The sequence below is a fragment of the Hemiscyllium ocellatum genome, chromosome 7 (genome assembly GCF_020745735.1).
Source record: "Hemiscyllium ocellatum isolate sHemOce1 chromosome 7, sHemOce1.pat.X.cur, whole genome shotgun sequence".
NCBI lineage: Eukaryota > Metazoa > Chordata > Chondrichthyes > Orectolobiformes > Hemiscylliidae > Hemiscyllium > Hemiscyllium ocellatum.
The window spans coordinates 111,345,977-111,360,056 of NC_083407.1; the positions used below are offsets into that span (position 1 = coordinate 111,345,977).

General features: G+C 41.9%; 1 protein-coding gene across 1 annotated transcript in view; it reads left to right on the forward strand.

Moving 5' to 3' along the window:
- The window catches only part of LOC132817270 (receptor tyrosine-protein kinase erbB-4-like), a 956,628-nt gene that overhangs the window by 934,197 nt on the left and 8,351 nt on the right, over positions 1-14,080 (forward strand). Inside the window, exons 27-28 of the mRNA XM_060827652.1 lie at positions 11,745-12,045; positions 13,504-13,593. Coding sequence (XP_060683635.1) covers positions 11,745-12,045; positions 13,504-13,593 — 391 coding nt within the window. The remainder of the gene's footprint in view (positions 1-11,744; positions 12,046-13,503; positions 13,594-14,080) is intronic.

The following is a 14,080-nucleotide window of genomic DNA, read 5'->3' on the forward strand; positions in this document are numbered from 1 at the left end:
CACTGTGCCACCACAACTACTCCAGTATTGTCCAAAAGATGCATTATAACGTCCTAACATTTGTACACTTTGCCTCTAGCTAAAAAGCCGAGGATCCCATATGTCTTTTCAATCACTTCCAACCTCTTCTTCTACCTTAAATGCTTTGTACACAAAGGGTGTTCGGTTCCTGCACCTTTTTGTCCTCTTACATTTTGGATTATTTTATCATTCCTCATTCTTCCTACCGAAATCTTCAGTTTGTAATTTATGTGACTTGTTGAAGTCTATCACATATCTCCTCACAGTTCATCCTACGTCAAAGTTTTGTGTCATTTACAAATTTTAGATTATCAAAGTCATCGATATTTAATTAAGAAATGCAGTGATCTTCACACTGACCCTTGGAAAATTTGCCTTTGCATCATACCCTTTACAAAAAAACCTTCAATCCCAAATTTAATAATTGATCTCACATCACTTAACGTTAACAGAAAATAGTTCCAAACATTTTTAGTTCTTCTTCATTTAATTTCTGAATGAATTGGCTCTTTTTGATTTGCTCTACCGTTATTTCTAGACTATCCAAACAAACAGTCCCTCTTGGTCTACTTTATCTGATTCTCCTAATACCTTGAGAATTTTGGTCAAATGAACGCTCCCCCCGGCAACTTAATCTTCTAAATTCCTGTGAATATGATCTTTATTTATGAAATCACTCCTCCTCATTTAACACTTGAAATGTTTGTGTCATTGCAGAAGTAGGTTAATTGGACTTAGATTTGCACTCCCTCCAAAGCAAATATATACATTCTCAGATGATGTTTTTATTTATTCTTTCGGATGTGGCCATTGCTGCCTGGCCAGCATTTACTGCCTGTCCTGAGTAGCCTTTGAGGAAGTGGTGGTAAACTGTTTTCTTGAACACTTGCAATCCATGTGCTGTGGGTAGACCTGCAGTAACTCTAGATGTGGTCTACCCAGGGCTTCATGTCTCTAAGGCATGACCTCTAACCCCTTGTATTTTAGTTCTTTAAATGGAATTCCAGCTTTTCAGTCACAGTTATGATTATTTTCTTGTCAGGTTCTTGTCATTTTTATGATCTATACATCTGGACTTCTGAGTCTCTTGGACCTCTGCTGTTTTGCGATTAATAAAGCACCCAGTTTTGTTCTTTTTAGGTTGAAAATGGGTTCTCACATTTGTGACTACATTGGAATGAATTTGACACAGTTTTACCCGCTCACTTAATCTATCAGTACCTCTGAGCAATGTTATGTTGCCATCTACACTGCTTGTAATGTTAGCTTTCTCTGTCACCTATCAGCAAATTTGGATAAATGGCCCACTTTCCCATTATCCAAGCCATTAGTAAGTACAGTGAATGGATATGGCACAAACACACATCCCCTAGTCACATCCTTGCAATGAGATTGTCTGCACATTACTCTTACTGTGTGTCTCCTGACACTCAGTAATTTCCTAACCGGGTCAATAATTTGTCTTCAGTTCCATCAGCTTCAACTACAGCTTTTACGAGGGACTTTGTCAAGTGCCCTCGACAAGTCCATATGACTGTCGGCCCATAGGATTGTTGACTGCTATCTCATCAAGTCTTTGATTCAAATTTAAAGTATTTGAAAGCTGTGCACACTTAAATCCTTAATTTGCAAACATATAATCAGATTCAAAGAAATGGAGAATATTCAAATAAACGCGTCGCGAGCAATGAATGGTACTCCATTAAACAAAACAAGCATCCAAATGAATGTTTTGTGCTGGCATACCCGACTGAAATGAAATGGAGCAGGTGAATCCCTTTTGAGTACAAAAAGTCCTTTAAAACTGGCACTTTTGTTAACCAGTAAGTGATTTTTCAGTTCACTTTTATTGTAAAAGCCACCTCCTTACCACTTGCTGCTTTTGCCACCTCTTCAAAAATATCAGTGGTGTTTGTCAGGCATGACCTACCTTTACAAATCCATACTGGCTCTTCATGAATGAGTGAAAATTTTCAAAGTGTTCAGTCACCCCTCTCCTCATTTATAGACACTAGTAATTTTCCTGACATCAGATGTTAAGCTAGCTGGTCAATAATTCTCTGTCTTCCCTCTTCTTTTTTTGCTTAACTGACGCACACAATTTTCCAATTGAAAGGAGCAGTTTGCATCGAGAGAACTTTGGAAGGTTATAGTTAGGACATCTGCTATATTCTCACCTATTTGTTTTACAGTCCTGGAATGGGAACTGACTCGTGCTGGGGATTTGCACTATTACTTTTTAAAAATCTCTTTAAGGTTAACTTTGGTGAGCCTTTGTCTCTGATTCACTAATAATTTCCTGTTCAATTTACAAAACACTGATCTCTTCTTCTAATGAAAATACTGGCATAAAGTCATGTTTCAGTATCACTAGTATTTCCGTATTTTTATTGATCATATCCCCATTATCTGTTTTCAGAGCTGTCTGTTCAGGAAAAACAATGACCCCCTGACCCCATTATAATTTAGAGTCAAAGAGAGTCACCCTTCAGTCCAACTTGACCAGGGCAACCAGATATCCTAAATTAATCTTGTCCCATTTGGCAGCACTTGGCCCATATCGCTCTAAGCCCTTCCCATTCATATACCTATCCAGATATCTTCTAAACGTTGTAATTGTGCCAGCCTCCACCACTTCCTCTGGCAGTTCATTTCATACATGCATCTCACTGTGTGAAAACGTTGCTCCTTTTAAATTGTTTCCCTTGCTCTAGTTTTGGACTCCCCTACTCTGAGGAAAAGACTTGGACTATTCACCCTATCAATGCCCCTCATGATTTTATAAACTTGTACAAGGTTACCCCTCAGCCTCCAATGTTCCAGGGAAAACAGTCCCAGCCTGATCAGCATCTTCCTACAGCTCAAACCCTCCAACCCTGGCAACATCCTTGTAAATCTTTTCTGAAGCCTTGCAAGTTTCACAACACATTTCCCGTAGCAAGGGGACCAGAATTGAATACCGTGTTCCAAAAGTAGCCTAACCAGTGCCTGTACAGCTGCTACATAACCTCATAACTCCCATATTCAATACACTGACCACAGTTACACATTATTTACAGAGTGATCCATTTGATGGTGACCAAAGAAGGTAGAGGTGGCTCACAGGTTCGGCCTATTCTCACATAATTGAGCTCAGGCAAGATGCAAATATAGCAATTAAGTCTTTTCCTCTTCATTCAAACATTAGAACAGTGGCCTGCAAGTCCCACCAGTTCTAAAGTGAACAAATGTACTAGATTGATAGTCAGCAGTTAAACTGTCTGAAGACATTGTGGAATAAAATTAGGAAGGGTCAGGATATGCAAAACAGGCTGTAGTATCAACTGACTGTTAATCACTCCTCACTCCTCACCACTGCATTCAAATCCATGACCTCCACCACCTGGCAAACAAATAGGAACACTTGCACGTTCCTCCTCAAGGAGGACGTCATCCTGACTTGGAACTCTTTCACTTGCCATTCTTTTACTTACCCTGGTTTAAAAGCCAGCACCCTCCATCCCTAAAAGCATCTTGGGTGTATCCATTCCCATTGGACTGCCACATTTCAAGAAGGCAGCTCTCCCCATCTTAAGGGCAGTTAAGATGGTAAGCAATAAATGCTGGTCCAGCCAGCAACACCAACAAAGAACCAAAAAACCCACTCCGTATTCAATTTCATTCATTCCAAGTGTTTAGTGTCATGGCTGCGCAGGCGAGTTTTACCCTCATGAAGTTTAAAGTGTAAGAATGAGGAATTGGTTGTAAGTTCTATCAGTGACGAATGAACAGCAGAGTATCACCCTGAGATGCTCTAGCCATTATCATGTTGCCAACTGTATAATTCCCAATGTCCCCACTAAATCCTCAGTCCTAATAATGCAAAGCTCTTCCAGCTCCATGCTGCAGTTGCTATGACGTTTTAATCAAGTTTTACATGGTTGTATTCATTTTGGACCAGCAAAGACTTCAGTGCTGTCCATTTCTGTAGATTCTGAGCATTGTATGTTTGTATGTAGAGCAATGCTCTCAATTTTAATCACAGGGTGGTTCTTACAAGGCAGGTGAGGGAATGAACGTGTTTTTTTTCTAGTAATTTAAACATCTCTTCTTTGGATCTAATGCTATCCACAATTTATTTGTAAGCCAGGGTTGAGCCACTTTTCCTCCTTGTACTAGACAAGATGAATAAATGTTATTACCACTCTTTTTTTCAAAATATCAGCCATTGCCTCTACACTGTCAACCCCTTCAGTAAAATTCCCCAATCCATCCTTCTGAACTGGCAGCAGTGTTTCATCGATACAACTTCATTTTCATTGGAACCTCATCCAGCCCTCCAACCCTTGGAGATCTTTCTGCTGCTCCAATTCCTGTCAGTTGCGCACCTCCACTTGCCATCACCACACTGTGACTGTTCATGCCTTCAGTTTACTAGGTTCCAAGATCTGGAGTTTCCTCAGGACATGTATATTTTAAAAAAGGAACAAGTTTATGCTATTTGACCCCTTGAGCCTTCTCTGCTCTTGATCCTGACTAATCTTAGGACAGCAGAGTCAGTGCATTTTATTTCTTTGTTTCCATTACTAATTCCTCCAAGGGTCACTATCTGACACTCCTCCTTTTTATATATTTTCAGAAGGGCTTACTTGTATTTTTTTAAAATAATCAAATAAAGCTAAGAAGGATAGCAAGGTTAAAATGGTCTAAAGGCTTTCTGTCTTGTGCACTGAGCATTTGCAATAAGGTAAATGCATTAGCAGAAACAGATGCAGATGGTTCTAATTTAGACCAACTGAATATCATTAAGAAAGAGGTATGTTTTCGATTTTGGAGGCATTAAAGGGTATGGTGAGAAAATGGTAATATTGCATCAAAATAGAGGATGAGCCATGTTCATATTGTTTGGTGGAGCAGGCTTGAAGGCTCTGAATGGCATACACCTGCTTCTGTTTCTATATTTCTATATGTGATTACAGAGAAGTTAACTCTGAGAGTATCAAATGCCAATTGGCAAGAATGGATTGGCGAATCTTATTAAAGAGGTTGACAGTGTCATAGAGTTATAGAGATGTACAGCACGGAAACAGACCCTTCGGTCCAACCCGTCTATGCCGACCAGATATCCCAACCCACTCTAGTCCCACCTGCCATATCCCTTCAAACCCTCCCTATTTATATACCCATCCAAATGCCCCTTAAATGTTGCAATTGTACCAGCTTCCACCACTTCCTCTGGCAGCTCATTCCATACACGTACCACCCTCTGGGTGAAAAAGTTGCCCCGTAGGTCTCTTTTATATCTTTCCCCTCTCACCCTAAACCTATGCCCTCTAGTTCTGGACTCCCCGACCCCAGGGGACTTTGCCTATTTACCGTATCTATGTCCCTCATAATTTTGTAAACCTCTATAAGGTCACCCCTCAGCCTCCGCAGCTCCAGTGAGAACAGCCCCAGCCTCTCCCTATAGCTCAAATCCTCCAACCCTGGCAACATCAGTGAATAGGCAATGGCTAATATTTTTAAAAACGTGCATAAATACCAACATTTATTCATCTTAACTGGTACAAAAATAAAAGAGGAAAGGTGTCTCAACCATGGCTTACAAATAAATTATGGATAGTGTTAGATTCAAAGAGGAGACTATAAAATAGCTGGAGAAAGGAGCAAGACTGGGGATTGGGAGAATTTTAGAATTCAGTGAAAGAAGGCAAAATGCTTGATCAAGGGGAAAATTGAATATGAGAGTAAAATGGAAAGGAATCTAGAAACTGACTGTAAAAGCTTCTGTAAGCATGTGAACACAAAAAGGTTAGTAAATGCAAATGGTCAGAAGCAGAGAAAACTATGCTGAGGAACATAGAAATGGCAGAAAGATTCAACATAAACTTTGGTTCTGTCTTCACAAAAGAGGGCAGAAAAAACCTCCCAAAAATATTCAGGATCCAAGGATCCGGTGAGAGGGAAGAATTGAAGGAAATCAGTATTAGCACGAAAATGGTGCTGGGTTATTATTGGGGTTAAATCTAAGACATCCCTCGGGTCTGCATGCTAGAATACTGAAGGAAATTATCTTGGAAACATTGGGTGCATTTGTGATCATCTTCCAAAGTCCTTTGGACTCTGGAGTAGTTCCCATAGATTAGTGGGTGGCAAATCTCACCCCACTATTTAAAAAAGGATGGAAAAAAACTCAGAGAATTACAGACCAATTAACTGAACATCAGTATTGGGGACAATGCTCGAGTCTATTATAAAAGATATGATAACAGAACACTTGGAAGGCATTAGTAGGGTTGGACAAAGCCAGCATGGCTTCATGAAAGGGTAATATTGCTACACAAATTTACTGGAGTTTTTGAGGCTGTAACTAGTAGAATAGATAGGAGAGAACTAGTGGATCTAATGTATTTGGATTTCAAAAATTCTTTTGTTAAGATCCCTCACGAGAGGTGAGTGGCCAAAGCTAAAAGACGTGGGTTGAAGGTGGAGTGTGTAATTTGTTGGCATGGTATGAGAATTGATGGACAGAGAGTGGGAATAAATGGGTCTTTTTCCTAGCAGCACTCATGACGTACCGTAGGGATCAGTGCTTGGTTTCAGCTGTTCATAATGTAAATAAATGACCTGCTGGAGAGAACCAAATTATTAAAGATAGTCAGGGAAGTAACTGCAGAGGTAGTGGATGCACTGGTAGCAATCTTTCAGGAATCCTGAGGAGAAGGATTGAAAATTGCCAATGTAACTATTATTCAGAAAGGAAATGGGACAAAATAAACAGGTAACTATACGCCAGTTAGGTTAACATTTGTCATTGGAAAGATGTTAGAGTCTGTTATCGAGAATGTAATAACAGCATTTAGAAATACATAATATGTTTAGAGTATGGCTCATGAAGGAGAAATCACGCCTAACAAATTGAGTAGTCTGTTTGAGTATGTAACAAGTAGGATAGATGAAGGGAAATCTGTGGATGCCTTATGTTTGGATTTTCAGAGGGCATCTGATAAAGTACTACATATTTGTTTACTTCATAAGATGAGTCCAGGCTGTTGGTTTGATGTATCTCGACATGCCTAGAGGATTGGCTAACTAATAGAAAACAGAGTTGTGATAAGGGGTGCATTATCAGGATGGCAACCTGTAACAACTGGAGTGCCAAGAAGGTCAATGAAAGTAACTGGGTTACATTCATGAGTTAGGTGAAGAAAGTGAACGCATGAGTGCCAAATTTGTGGACGACACAAAAATATATGGGAAGACAAATGGCGAGGATGGTACAAAGAATCTGCAGAGGGATACGAACACATTATGTGAGTGGGTAAAAACTTAGCAAATGCAGTATGATGTGGGGAAACACAAGGTTTTGGCAGGAAAATAGAGAAGCTGAATATTATTTAATTTAGAAAGACTTCAGAAAGCTAGAGAACAGAGAGATTTGGGAGTCCTTGTACATGAATCACAAAAAGCTAGCATCCAACTTCAGCAGATGATGATGAAGAAAAATGGTATGTTGGCAGTTATTTCAAATGGAATGGAGTGCCTTAAGGTGCATTCTTTCCATGCAAATTGGTTGTGATGCAATTAAAGGATTCAGACCATTGTTTGTATAAGGCAAACTTTCCTTACCTGTCCTGGCTATAAAGCGATCCCAGTCCCATACATTTTTCGATCATTGGAATCTCTCCTGGGGTTGAAATGACCTGTACAAGAAGGATGGATTGCACCTAAATTGGAAGGGGACTAATAGACTGGCAGGGAGATTTGCTAGAGCTGCTTGGGAGGATTTAAACTGGGAAGGTGGTGGGGATGGGCCCCAGGAAGATATTGATCTCTTTTCTCACTCTGAGACTGGTACAGTTGGGAAATGCTGCAAGTCAAACCGTCAGGGCAAACAAAGCAGAGAACAAAGTAGGACTGATAAATTAAACTGCATTTATTTCAATGCAAGAGGCCTAACAGGGAAGGCAGCTGAACTCAGGGTATGGTTAGGAACATGGGACTGGGATATTATAGCAGTTACAGAAACATGGCTCAGGGATGGACAGTATTGGCAACTTAATGTTTCAAGGATACAAATGCTACAGGAAGGACAGAAAGGGAGGCAAGAGAGGAGGTGGGAGGTGGTGTTTTTGATAAGAGATAGCATTACAGCTGGACTGTGGGAGGATATTCCCAGAAATACATCCTGGGAAGTTATTTGGGTGGAACTGAGAAATAAGAAAGTGATGATCACCCTATTGGGATTATATTATACACCCCTTAACAGTCAGCGGGAAATTGAGAAACAAATTTGTAAGGGGATCTCAGTTATTTGTAAGAATAATAGTGTGGTTATGGTCAGGGATTTTAACTTTCCAAACATAGACTGGGACTGCCATAGTGTTAAGGGTTTAGATGGAGAGGAATTTGTTAAGTGTGTACAAGACAATTTACTGGTTCAGTATGTGGATGTACCTACTAGAGAAGGTGCGAAACTTGACCCACTCTTGGGAAATAAGGCAGGTAACTGAGGTATCAGTGGGGGAGCACTTTGGGGCCAGCGACCATAATTCTATTAGTTTTAAAATAGTGATGGAAAAGGATAGACCGGATCTAAAAGTTGAAGTTCTAAATTGGAGGATGGCTAATGTTGACGGTACTAGAAAAGAATTTTCAAAAGCTGATTGGGGCAGATGTTCGCAGGTAAAGGGACGGCTGGAAAATGGGAAGCCTTCAGAAATGAGATACTGAGAGTCAGAGATAGTATATTCCTGTCAAGGTGAAAGGAAAGGTTGGTAGGTATAGAGAGTGCTGGATGACTCAAGAAATTGAGGGTTTGTTTAACAAAAGGAAGGAAGCATATGTCAGGTATAGACAAGATAAATTGAATGAATCCTTAGAAGAGGATAAGGCAGGAGAGGTATACTTAGGAGGGAAATCAGGAGGGCAAAAAGGGGACATGAGATAGCTTTGGCACATAGAATTGAGGAGAACCCAAAGGGTTTTTACAAATACATTAAGGACAAAAGGGTAACGAGGGAGAGAATAGGGCCCCTCAAAGATCAGCAAGGCAGCCTCTGTGTGCAGCCACAGGAGATGGGGGAGACACTAAATGAGTGTTTACTATGGAAAAGGGCATAGAAGATATAGAATGTAGGGAAATAGATAGTGACATCTTGAAAACTGTCCATATTACAGAGGAGGAAGTGCTAGATGTCTGGAAACATAAAAGTGGATAAATCCCCAGGACCTGATCAGGTGTACCCTAGAACTCTGTGGGCAGATAGGGAAGTGATTGCTGGGCCCCTTGCTGAGATATTTGTATCATCGATAGTCACAGGTGAGGTGTCGGAAGACTGGAGGTTGGCTAACGTGGTGCCACTATTTAAGGAAGGTGCTAAGGACAAGCCTGGGAACTATCGACCGATGAGCCTGATGCTGGTGGTGGGCAAGTTTTTGAAGGGAATCCTGACGGACAAGATGTACATGTATTTGGAAAGGCAAGAACTGATTAGGGATAGTCAACATGGCTTTGTGCATGGGAAATCATGTTTCACAAACTTGATTGAGTTTTTTTGAAGAAGTAACAAAGAGGATTGATGAGGGCAGAGTGTAGATGTGATCTATAAGGACTTCAGTAAGGTGTTTGACAAGGTTGCCCATGGGAGACTGGTTCGCAAGGTTAGATCTAATGGAACACAGGCACAACTAGCCTTTTGGATATAAAACTGGCTTCAAGGTTGTAGACAGAGGGTGGTGGTGGAGGGTTATTTTTTTAGACTGGAGCTCTATGACCAGTGGAGTGTGGCAAGGATCAGTGCTGGGTCCTCTATGTTTTGTTATTTACATAAATGAGTTGAATGTGAGCATAAGAGGTATGGTTAGTAAGTTTGCAGATGACACCAACATTGGAGGTGTAGTGGATAGCGAAGGAAGTTACCTCAGATTACAACAGGATCTTGATCAGATGGGCCAATGGGCTGAGAAGTGGCAGATGGACTTTAATTTAGATAAATGCATTTGGAAAAGCAAATCTTAGCTGGACTTATACACTTAATGTTCTCGGGGTTGTTGCTGAACAAAGAGACCTTGGAGTGCAGGTTCATAGCTCCTTGAAGGTAGAGTCGCAGGTAGATAGGATAGTGAAGAAGGCGTTTGGTATGCTTTCCTTTATTGATCAGAGTATTGACTATAGGAGTTGGGAGGTCATGTTGCGACTGTACAGGACATTGGTTAGGCCACTTTTGGAATATTGCATGCAATTCTGGTCTCCTTCCTTTCAGAAAGATGTTGTTAAACGTGGAAGGCTTCAGGAGAGATTTACAAGGATGTTGGAGGATTTGAGCTACAGGGAGAGGTTGAATAGGCTACGGCTGTTTTCCCTGGAGCGTTGAAGGCTGAAAGGTGACCTTATAGAGGTTTATAAAATTACAAGGGGTATAAATAGACAAAGTCTCTTCCCTGGGGTGGGGGATTCTAGAACTGGAGGGCATAGGTTCAGGGCGAGAGGGAGATATAAAAGGGACCTAAGGGGCAACCTTTTCATGTAGAGGGTGGTACGTGTATGGAATGAGCTGCCAGAGGAAGTGGTGGAGGCTAGTACAATTGCAACATATAAAAGGCATCTGAATGGATATCTGAATAGGAAGGGTTTGGAGGGATATGGTAAGTGGGACCAGATTAGGTTAGGATATCTGGTTGGCATGGACAAGTTGGATCGAAGGTTCTGTTCCCGTGCTGTACATGTCTTTGACTCAATGACTCTTAAATGGTTCTGCAATTTTCTTATAACGCAGGATCGCACAGGAACAAAACAATGGCATTGGATCAGAGCAGATTGTAGACAGATTTTGCTAAAACTATCCAAGTCAGTAGTCAGACCACAGCTGGAATACTGTGAACAATTTTTATCGAATGAAAGATATACTGGCATTAGAGGCAGTCCAGAGGAGGTTCACTCAGCTGATACCAGATATGGAGGGACTTTCTTATGAGGAGATGTTGAATACATTGGGCCTGTACTCATTGGAATATTGAAGAATAAGAGGTGACCTTATTAAAATATATAAGGCTCTCAGAGGACATGGCAGATCATTGAATCCCTACAGTGTGGAAACAGGCCATTTGGCCTACCAAGTTCACACTGACCCTCTGAAGAGTAACCCACTCAGACCCATTCCCCTTTCTTATTACTCTACGTTTCCCTTGACTAATGCACCCAACCTATACATCCCTGAACACTTTGGGGCAACTTACTATGGCCAATTCACCTAACCTGCACATCCTTGGACTGTGCGGGGAAACCGGAGCACCCAGAGGGAACCCATGCAAACACGGGGAGAATGTGCAAACTCCACACAGACAGTTGCCTGAGGCGGGAATTGAACCCAGGTCCCTGGCGCTGTAAGGCAGCAGTGCTAACCACCGAGTCACTGTGCTGGAATGCATTTCTTCACAGTGGAAATCCAGAATTCCCTGCCCTCGATAGAGTTTTGTTCAAAAGAGTATCGAGGATTATGGCTGGGTGATTGCATTGCAGGTACAGATCAGCTAATGGCCAATTGAAGCTGATGCCAAGAAGTGCACAGCTTCCTCCCGTTCTCCTTTGACGATCTTCCTTCGAGCTTCTTTGAGCCAAGTCTGCTGCATGAAGTTTTATGAATCAACCGCCCACACCTGTCTCTGTCTGTCTCTCACTCTCTCTGTCTCTCTCTAACGCACGCACACAGAGTTGATCTCACTGTTTCCCTTTTGTCACACAGAATCAGTTTGTATACCGCGACGGGCTGTTCGGACCAGAGGAAGGGATATCCCTGCACAGCCGGCCACCCACCTGTGCCAGTTCTGCTACGTTGGAGGACCAGGGTGCTGCCTCATCACTGGAGGTCTTCGACGATGCCTGTTGCAACGGGACACTGAGGAAACAAGCGCCACGCCCGAGGGAGGACAGTGCCACCCAGCGATACAGCGCAGACCCCACGGTCTTCCTGTCGGAACATGGGCAGAGGGGTGAGCTGGACGAGGATGGCTACATGACTCCCATTCAGGACAAAAAGTCAAAAGGCAAGTTCAGCAGTATGGGGAGGGAGGGGAGGAGAGAAGCCCTTGAAGATGAGGAGCACTGTGCCAGCCAGTGATGTGAAGACGGCACTGGACAGATAGCAGAGTCTATTTCAATAAAGTTTCTGCTGAGCTCAATGGCAGATCACGTAATGAAATAAAAGCAAATTCTTGGCTTGTTAACCCAGAACAAAATGTCTGGAGTGTGGTTCAATAATGGAAATAGGAAGGGTAGGACTTATCTGAGTCAACTGCAGGTGTAATTGATGGGGGAGGAGCCCCATTGTCTCTCTTGTGATCAGGAATAGCTCTTCCAATTTCCAATTTCCAAGTCTTTTCCAATACTTAATCTCCAGTACAGAAGAATGCATATCACATGACTATTTTATGGGGTTGCTACATGGAAAAAGAATATCACATTTTCTAGATTAACTGTGCTTCAACCATAGTGTGGTACTTTGGGTGTTTCTGGGCAGATATCCAAACTATCTTCCTTCAGACTGCAATCATTGAGCAGCAATTCCAATTTTACTGAGGTCAACCTAAAACTCAGACAAGGAAAACATTACTAACAAAGGAGGGTCAGATCAAACAAACAGAGTCACTCCTGAATGTGAAGTGGATGTAACCAGGTAACTAGCATGTCCCTCCGCAAATCAATCCTGTAAACTGAAATACTTTATGCTGTCTTTACACTGTCTCTCACGCGCACCACACAATGGGAGAGTAAAATATTCATGCAACTTTTATACTGTCACACACATACGAACAGTGATGCCATGTTTACACTGTCTTGCACTCACTGGGTTGGATTCAATTGCTTACAAATTATCTTGGATATCTTCCCCGCCACGTGACGACCCATCTCCAAAATTGTGGAATGCTGCGTGCTTGTGAGGATTGGCACGCTGCCTTCCATTTTGAAGTGAGTAATGAATGAACCGTTGAGCTTGTTAACATCCCGTCATCTTTGAGTTGTTGAGGCCTTTTGCCCTTCCGTGCATCTGCTGTTAGACACTCTGGGAGGGGCAGCAACCATGAAGTGATAGGCAAAGACAAAGTAGACCTGCCGACAAACCCATTGGCAGAAAGCTGCAGCAGGTTCTGGGGAAAGTGGCAGTGTCTGTTCTATTGAGAGCAACAGACATTTGAAGTTGTATCTGAGAGTGATTTTCTGCTTATCATTTTGTGTAAAATTCAGCCCCTACCATGTGAGAGAGCACCACCACTGTGTTTACAGCACCTGTCTCCGTGTTTGTGCCAATGCTCACTCTGTGTTTTACTGTATTCATAGAGCTATACAAATGCACGTCTTTGTGGTTCTGTGATTAATTCTGTGCCCAAGGCTTAGTCAGAAATAGATGGGCACCAAGGAGATGAAGCAGGAGCAGTATGTTTACAAGAGTAGCGCACTGACACCACACAGATATGTGAATTCTAACACTCTGAACCTTTTTGCAGGGGTTAGTGAGCGAGTGAGTACAACCCAGGAGGAGCGAACACTTGCCAGACCATCCAAGGCAGAAGCGAAGGTCAAACTATCACGTGCAGGTCAGTAACCTCCCCTGAAAAAAAATGTTAGACTTCGCAATTTGTCATGTGTCTTTTCTGTTTTAGCCTGAAGTTCTGTAGACTCCAGGACTTGTTATTCAACAGTGCAGACCTTCCACAAATAAGTGACAACAGCAGCCAGTTTCACACCAGTTGTGTTCATTACTGAGGCAGTAACCTGAAAAGGTTTAGGGCTAGGAATTTACAGATCATTAAAAGTATCCGCAGAGGTTAACAGAACCGTACAAAATGCAATGCTGTCAAGCTGATTGCTCAAGAGAAGTTCTGGTAAACGTATGGAGAAAGTACGTTCAGCTAACACCTCCATATTAACAAAATGATACCGTGGGAATTGCATTAAAGGTTTACAAGACCAGGACTGAAACTGAGGGATTCTAACAGCCAGGTAGGACTGAACAGGCTTTCCAATAGAAAAAGTCGAGAGGTGGTCTGGTGAAGGAATAATGATCAAATGAAATGGTAATAA